The following is an 8,780-nucleotide window of genomic DNA, read 5'->3' as shown; positions in this document are numbered from 1 at the left end:
TGGATGACCATATCCTTTATTCTCATGACCTCAGCGGTTGAATAAGTATTGTAATTACAAGGAGAAATTTGAATCTGATCATTGTTAGGGCTTAAAGGGTTAGAGACATTTTAAAATACAGAAACTAAAGGAAACGATTTTTGTTGGGGAGGGGGGTAGGTCCGTTTGGTTTGATGATGGGGGTAGGAGAGGTGGCATGCGAGGAAAAAATCTCCAGATTTCTGATTTTTGCAGGTTAATGGCATCTCTGTTAATCCCAAATACAAAAAAGTATGCTTTTAAATTACTGTTAAATAATATATTGATATTTCTTATTAACTCAAACTCGAACCTAACCTGAATTTAAAACTCAAACTCACTCTCAAAAAATGGACATCACTTGCTTCACCACCGTTTCACAGTGAGCAATCTCAAAATGTCCATAATTGTAGCTATCACAATACCTGTCAACAAAGTAGATACTTCCATTACTTATTTTTAAGACTTCCCTTACTAACTAGTAGAATGAGAGTGTTAAATGCAACCAATAATAATTCCATAAAACCATTAATAATTCATAAGTACATTGACCTATCAAAATTAAAAGTTGATAATACATCATGTGCAGTGACTTTATATCGATAAACCTTCTCCTTATTAGTATGCAGTGTTTTATCAGCTGATAAAACACTCCATAAGTATGTGGTGTTTTTCTCGTATGCTTATTACCAAAAGCATAATTGTCATGAACTCTATTGATAAACGCTTTTCCAGGAATGTTTTTGAAGGCGTTCAAAAAACTTGCAGCGCATGTTTTATCGGCTGCACCTCATGGTTTTAAACCCGATAGAACACTCCTGCTTGTTTTTTTTTAACATTACGTAAAAACTACAAGATAAAAAATTTAAAATGCATTTCAAATAGTATGCTAATATGGACATTTAGGAGTAAGTCGTACTTAACTAACAGCAGAAAGAGGGAGGGGAGGGGGGCAAAAGAAGACTCCAACAAAACCCCATAGGTGGCTAATAAAGCTGCCACTGGACAATGCTACAACATGCCTGTAAAGAGCACTTATGTCCAGAAATGCACCTAACCTGATTATGGGTACTTTATTTAATTATATAAGACAGACCTTTCTGTCATTTTCCCTCATATCATGTTTAACAGAATTATCTGTGTTTTAGTTAGAATTTAGGGTAGGGGACACTTTGTGATGTCTATCATACAGCCGTGAAGATCCATGTGCCTACACCAAAGGCTTGAGCTGCTGACTGTTAAAGAGCACAGAACCCCCCCCCCCCCCCCCCTTTTTGTTGTTAACTTACCTTCGCGAAAAAAACTAGTAATAATAATAGGAATGTTTACAGTGTAACTTACAGTAACAATTTAGAAAGCAATGACAAGAACACATCACAAGCTATAAGAAGAAGAAGAAGATACTTTTATTTGAAACAGGGTAATTCCTTCAGTAATTATAAAAACAAAATTACTGTTATCAACCAAAGCCCTAATTACAATGTTAAAAATTCTAGAAATACGGAAAAGATCACACACACCAAAATGATAGAAATATAAAACTATTAAAAATCTACAAAACTACAAAATTTTGATTAAAAGCCATGCCGCCATGATAGAAAAATGCCTTTTTTGTTGACAGTAATTTACCTCTCGGTAGTCTAATGTGGTTGCTCTGTCTAGTAGTCCTTTTCGATGCAATCCTTGTTAAGATTTAAATAATTAATAAATGATGATAAGGATAAACAATGAGGTGTTTGAATCCTTAAATGATGATAATTTGTGGAAGTTGAGTCAAGGATCATGAAGCTGGCAGTCATCTAAGAAGAGATGAAACAATTTTCAGAACTTATTAATTGCAGGCATTTGACTTGTTCAGAAATGTCAGATGAAATTTCTCACTATGTGTGCCAATTACAAGGTCAAATGCCCCACTGATTGGCTAGGCGTAAAAGTCATTTTGTTGGTACCACTACCTAGCTGAGTCAGTTTATATCAAAACCAACAAGATCTTAGTTAACTTATCAAATTCTAATGATTGGAACAATAATACATTGACTATATCACATAATTCTACTATCAGCCAAAATAACCCATTCCATCAGGTGTTCTATTAGAAATACTGCAAATTCTAAATTTAAACCCCTCAAAACATTTCCCTCCATCATCCCCATTTTGCAGGAGTACAATGGGTACTTTCAAATCCTCTGGGGATTCCTTGTTATAATAGTAATCATCAATATTTTAATTCAATCACTTGTTGTTTTTTGCTATCATTATAATTTTTGTATTTTATATATAAAGAAATTATACAAAGTAGAAATTTTTATTGAAATTTGTGCAATATAAATTAATATATATATATATGTCTTCATTGCTTGCTTTTCTGTTTGTTCTCTTTAGCACTGGGGCCAAACCATGGTCCTCAGGTACTAAAGAGTTCACTTAATTGAAAAACCTTGATTATCATTATTACTTTACCATACCTGTCAACCCCCAGAGTACAAAAATCTGGAGACGTCTAGAAATCTGTTCTATTCGTTCCGTGGTCCCAGCAGAACCGTGTCATCAACCCTACATTTAGGGCTTCAGTAGGGGGGGGGGGGGGGGGGAGAGGAGCCGACGACAAATAAACAATATTATAAACATATCTCACAAAGACCGCGGTAGGTATTTCCCGGGAGATTTGGTGCTCTACCCGGGAGACCAGGAGACTCCCGGGAAAACCGGGAGAGTTGGCTGGTATGCTTTACCCCAACTGTAAGGTTTGAGATTGCAATTGTTTTGTCATAACTTGTTAGGGAAACAAACAGTTAATGCCAATATTTGTTAGTAATATTAGCTTGCGACATTTTGGTATTAGCCCACATGCTTCTCCTTGAGTGGAAGTAATGAAACAAATGCATCATCTTGAGTCTTTCTACTTCCAACCCAGCACCCAGAATGCGATCAGCGAACTCCCAGTCTTCTCCACCCCATTTGCTCTTGAATTCCTCAACATTCATTCCTCCAACATTGTCCCAGTCACTCTTGTAAATGCCCATCAATCCTAGACCATTGAATTCCCAAAAGCCTAAGGGGCTGTCAGGTGTGGCCCCACAAGCCAGGCGAATAAGGAGAGGGCTGTAAGCCATCTTGTGTTGAATGCAGTGCTAAAGAAAAATGACAAGAAAATAAAAATGTTGAAAGACAGTATTAATTACATTGTGAATTAAACACCAATGAGTTTAAAACAACACTGTTTGGCAGGGATTCACCACAGTCTATTTGTTTTGGATACATAAATCTGATCTGCCCAACCCAAACAGTGGCTGGTATCTACTTTTACTTTACAAATGATTAATAAAACAATGGAATAGCCTCTCAATTTCTCATTTGAGGTAAAATTTAGGATGCTGCATGTGTCTGCAAACATATGCTTGCACACAATATTCACAACTAATTTTGTATTCGATAGCAACTTGTTCTGATGGATTAAAATCTCTTATAGCAGTTTTATAGTAATAATTCTATGTATTCTTATTCTGGAATACAGCCAATCGAATGCACCCTGACAACCCTCCAAAATTTCATGACACAATTTTTATTTATTTATTTATTTTTTTATCACATTTCTGACCCCCTCACGAAAAATGCTGTTGTGATGAGTTACCACCATGCACAGCAGGCAGTGAAAGTGGCAATAGACTTGCCCAAACATGAAGCAAAAACCATGGGAAAGAAGAAATGGTAATTCGGGGGAGGGGTATTCCCATATAAAATTGATGGGGGTGATGGTTCTACCTTTTAATGGTAAAAATTTGTTTTGGTACCCCTTAGGGTGCTAGAATCGGCTAAAATGAATTCCATCAGAGGTATGGTGGTACCTTTTAGGGTATATTGAGCTGAAACATATGAGAGGAAGTAAATGTCAGTCAACTGATTTTAATTCTCCCTCATTTGTAGGAATAGTCTTTATTGCTATTAAAAATTGTCAGTGTCTCTTTTATATGGGAATGGGGGGGAGGGGGGGCTGACATTAGCAAAAACAACATAACATCACTGTGGTCAGGTAACCCAGCTCTTCTTCATTCTTCATCATTCATTCCTCCAACATTGTCCTAGTCACTCTTGTAAATGCCCATTAATCCTAGACCATTGAACTCCCAAAAGCCTAAGGGGCTATCAGGTGTGGCTCCTTCTATCTCATTTGAAGGAATAGTCTTTATTGCTATAACAAATTGTCAAAGTGTCTCTTTTATGTGGGAGTGCCCCCCCCCCCTTCAGGAGGAGGGGGTGGATGACTGGCACAAACAAGATAACATCATTGTGGTCAGGTACCCCAGCTCTCTTGTGCTTTGCTCTGGTGTCTCTCACTAGCAAATCCCCTTACCCTCCCTTGTCAATGCCTGCCACATAGGCTAATGCCAAATGGGGATTGAGATGTCAAGGATTCTGACGGGCATGGTATGATGAGATGAGATGGGTCATGCGACCTGCTGTAATTTTCGCTGGGAATTCTAGACCCTCTTGGAAAGAAAGCATTACGCATCTGGTTATTTAACACACTGACCTTTCTGACATCATCTAGGAGGTGATAAGGAATGTCAATATGAAGATCCATTATGAAAACAATTGAATTAGGGTCTGCAATCATAGCGGCAGCTTGTTGCAAACCCACAACCTTCTTGAACTTTTCTTTGATGATAACATACTGATAACTTGGTATTGCAGCCTTCTTCAGTGCATTTTCAATGTCAAGGTCTTTACTATCAAAATCAGCAATAATCACATTAAAATTGGAATCCTTAGTTCTGCTGTAAATTTTTGCCATGTTGTCAAGGAAATGGAGAATCCAGCGTCCCTGGTTATTTCCTGTTGTTAGTATAATGTTGATCACAGCACTCTTGTTCCATGCCACGCCCACAGGGGTACAGAGGGTTTCTGCACCCCATGGCCTGTATACATATTCAGAGAACCTTGCAGACTTTCTGCTTGATATTTCTTGGAGTTCCAGCTCCACCAAATATCTGTCTCCTTTACCTTGATCATGGTTTTCCTCCACATTTAAGATTCGTTGAATAGAATACTTCCTGAATAGTACAAGAGTATTGGTTCATTTCAGAAAAGAACTATTTTTTGGAATTTCTCCATAGTTACAGGCGCTGCTTTGCCTTGTATCTTTACAGAGGCATCTTAGATGGTAATGGTCTTTCATTTGCCTTTAAATAACCAAACAGATAGAGATGGGGGCTTACCCTGTCTTCCAAAGGTCTCTACTTAGAGAGGAGGGCTTTACAAACTTTTTTCACCAAATGGGTATCACTGAAATATGCTGTTTGCCTTGAGATGATTTCCCAATTTTAGTTCCATTACTGTTTTCAGCAGCTAGGTTCAACTTGAGCTTTTAACTCACAGCCAAAGCCATGGATCTATCACATTGGAAACGTCGGCACAAAAAATATGAATTACCAATATTTTAACAGGCTTTAGTTTTTCCTACCTCTGTGGTTAAAAAATGACAAAAAGAAGACCAGAAACCTTGAAATTCAACAGTTTGACTTTCCATGGTTTGACTATGGTGTGATAATTCCCAGCCTTGCAGAACTTTCTCCTCAGTTGGCACACCCAACAATCCTAGAATGAGGGTTGAAATTCTTGCATTTAGAATTCCTCAGAGGTCGAAGAAGATGTGAGATATCAGGAATTCTGGGTCTACCAGCAAATCTGTAAATTGGTAAGAGATGCGAGGGATGGAGCAGTGAAGGGATCTGGAAATCCCTTGGAGGTGCAGGGTGTTAAAGAGAAAGGAACCAAGTGAGAAGGGAGCAGGTACTGTGAGAGAAAGGGGTGGGAAATGGGAGAGGGAACTAGGAATGAAGGGGGTGGAAACTGGGAGAGGAGGGGGTGTGCATTGCGGGGGAGAAGGGATGTAGCAGCTGAGAGAGAGATTGGGAACTAGGAGAGAAGGGGGTGGGACCTAGGATAGCAGGGGGAGAGAAACCTGGAGAGAAGGTGGTGGGACTGGGAGAGAAGAAATGAGTACTGAGAGAGAAGGGGATGGAAACTGGAAAAGAAGGGGTCTGAACTGGGAGTGAAGGGTGAGAACTAGGATAGAATGGGGTGATGGGTACTGGGAAAGGAGGGTACGACCTGGGAGTGAAGGGGGTTTGAACTGAAAGACACGGGGGTGAAACTAGGATAGAAAGGGTTGGGACCTGAGAGAGGAAGGGAGGAACCAGGAGAAAAGAAGACTGGTACTGATAGAGATGGGGATGGGAACTGGGAAAGAGGGGGTATGACCTGGGAGTGAAGAGGGTATGAACTGGGGGAGAAGGGGGTGAAACTAGGATAGAAAGGGTTGGGACTTAGGAGGGGAAGGAACGGAAAGAAAAGAAGATGGAGAGGGATGGGAACTGGGAAAGAGGGGGTGTGAACTGGGAGGAATCATAGAAGGGCTGCAGGAACTGGGGGGAAAGGGGGTGAAACTAGAATGGAAGGGGTGGGAACTGGGAGATCAGTGGAAGGGAACTAGAAGAGAAGGGGGCAGGAACTGGCAGTAAAGGGGTGGGAACTGGGGGAGAAGGAACATAAAAAGGGGGTGGAATGTTCAGACCACCCTCTCTTTCTCCTGTTGCTACTTGCTGCAAAATGTTTGGTAACTTTTTGCTCATATCTCTTACTTCCCACCATGTTTCACAAATTACATTTTGTTCCTGCCCCCTTCAATTATTGTTTCCACCTTATTTCCTCCCTCTCCCCACCCCTCCTCTCTGTCCCATTCTACTGGAAGCCATGGAAGCACAACAATGGCAGAAATCACCAAGTTTGAGACTGGCCCTTACCCAGGATTCTTTCTTTGAATCTGTTCCCAGACTTGACGAACTATTGCCTTTGCTGTTTTTTCATCCAATGGGTCGTTACCAAAAGACAAGAAATCTCCCACACCTTCCGGTTTGGGCTCAACAATGTCTCCATGGTCATCAGGGTAAATAGAAGTATAGTGCATCTCCGAAATACCCGCGTATCTCTCTAAAGGTCCTTTGACAAGATATGACGGATTGTAGCCGCATGGAGGGAATAGGTTTTGCGAATCTCTTTCACCGATGAAAGGAAGAAGGTACATCTCCGCGCGACGTTGTACTTCTTTATTTACAAAGCTGGGATCGTGTTGTTTTACGTGAATAGGAAGCAGAACTTTCATGACACGATCAAGTGTTCGAAAGCTATTAAAATCGATCGAGTCATTTTCAAACGGGATAAACACATTTGAAGGAATTTCCTTCGGTTCGTGTTGTTTCCAAGACGATGACGTCCAGGTAACATGGACGTGATGGCCGTGCCCTCGGTAACTTCCGTATTTTATTAGCACCTCCAAATAGTAACGCTCTCCAGCAAACAAAGGGAGGTTATAAAGATCCTTTATAATATACTTCCAGCTTAGCCCAGCAGTTGTATTAGCAATCAATTTGCTGTTCTGTGGGTTGGAATCCGAACTTATCCAGAGCTCCGAAGTTCCGCTCGAAGCCAGATAAAAACTGTAATTTCCAGCTTCGGTCGGAGAAAGAAAGCCAAAGATTCGAAGTCCAAAATCTTCAAATTCTGGAGTAAAATTAAGACGTAGTTTTTGTGTTCGTAAGCGTGTCGATGGTCCATGAGGAAACACAGGAAATTCTTTCAGCGTTCGCATTTCATGACCGCAGATTTCCTCCCAAGTGGCTACATTCAAATAGTTCTCAGTCGCCGTGTTGACAAGTACAGATTTCTCGTGCATATAAGATTCTGAAGACTCGTGATCAACACCATGGTTTTTGATTCGGAAATCAGGAAATTTCCGCAAAGCATAAAATGTGGTCGCGACTACTGTAAAAATAACGACCAATTTCTTTTTCCGTCTTCGCCATGGCAGCCTCAAAAGAGCCACGAAAGGCGACTGCTCTCGAAGCACAATCATACCTTCAAACCTTCGTCTTTGTCCACAGGTAACGCAAGGTAACAAAATAGTTTTAACTATTTTTACACTAAAGGTCACCTTCCGAGTTATTAATAATTTTAATTATTAATAACTGTAAGCGCGGGTGGACCAAAGAGCCCTCGAAAACTTAGAAATTCTCAACGGGTGTCATCAAAGCTAAGACCCTTTGGGCCTAAGACCCCTTGAAGAGGTTTGTGTAAGTTGATTTCTGCTTTGCTTTAAGCTAAATCCGAAAAGAGACCATTGCGTTGTATTTCTAAATATAAATCTGAAGATCGCGTGATTCTGTTAGTAGTTCATTCCCGAACGGCAGATGATAATCTAGCCTAACAAGCTTCCGGTAGAAGAAAAACACAGAAGGTGAATTTCTTTTGGGCTCTCCGATCCGTTCTTAAACTTTACTGATGACAAAAATGGCTGGAAATGTTTTAAATTGTTTTCCATTTCTGTGTTATCGAAATTTGCAGAGTGAGTGTACAATGTCTAAAAACGTGTTGCGCCGGAATAAGTGTTACATTTCTGAAGGGGTTTTGTCATCCCCTTCTAAAGGTATATGGTATTTCGCAAAGCGAAATGAAACAGACTGTCTCCGTGGGGAAAATATGTTTTCAGGTACTTGTTTCACCTACGGATAAAAATTCCCAGCTCTTGACTTTTCTAGTCACGCTAGAAGGCTTGTTTCGCAGTACCAATGGCGACCGAATTTGTCGATCAAGGTCTCAGGTTTCCCAAAAATAACTTGTTTGATATAGTAGATACAGGCGTATTATGTAAACAAAAATGATCCAGTCTTCAAGACATGTTAGTCACGCTAAAAGCCTTTAGTTTC

General features: G+C 40.2%; 1 protein-coding gene and 1 pseudogene across 1 annotated transcript; both read right to left on the bottom strand.

The window, feature by feature from the left end:
• Positions 1-8,780, bottom strand: part of LOC146466047 (uncharacterized) — a 451,139-nt pseudogene that overhangs the window by 431,415 nt on the left and 10,944 nt on the right.
• LOC146466048 (beta-1,4-N-acetylgalactosaminyltransferase 3-like) lies at positions 1,401-8,077 on the bottom strand. The gene is made up of 3 exons (XM_085127830.1): positions 6,822-8,077; positions 4,550-5,069; positions 1,401-3,149 (listed from the first exon to the last, which is right to left on the bottom strand). Exons 1-3 carry the CDS (start codon positions 7,928-7,930, stop codon positions 2,811-2,813), a joined length of 1,968 nt encoding a protein of 655 aa, XP_084983956.1. The 5' UTR covers positions 7,931-8,077; the 3' UTR covers positions 1,401-2,810.

Source organism: Pavona decussata, unplaced genomic scaffold (genome assembly GCF_977016875.1).
Source record: "Pavona decussata unplaced genomic scaffold, jaPavDecu1.1 SCAFFOLD_154, whole genome shotgun sequence".
In the NCBI taxonomy this organism is placed as follows: Eukaryota; Metazoa; Cnidaria; class Anthozoa; order Scleractinia; family Agariciidae; genus Pavona; species Pavona decussata.
The sequence above is the reverse complement of the archived record's forward strand: the minus strand, read 5'-3'. Positions and strand labels throughout refer to the sequence as shown.

What these genes read in the sequence shown, in the direction of transcription:
- LOC146466048 (XM_085127830.1), bottom strand. Translation starts at nt 7,930, where the DNA reads ATGATTGTGCTTCGAGAGCAGTCGCCTTTCGTGGCTCTTTTGAGGCTG. An exon ending in ATTCAAAGAAAGAATCCTGG is followed by an intron (nt 5,070 to 6,821) that starts GTAAGGGCCAGT and finishes TGTACTATTCAG; the next exon opens with GAAGTATTCTATTCAACGAA. An exon ending in TCCTAGATGATGTCAGAAAG is followed by an intron (nt 3,150 to 4,549) that starts GTCAGTGTGTTA and finishes ATTTTTCTTTAG; the next exon opens with CACTGCATTCAACACAAGAT.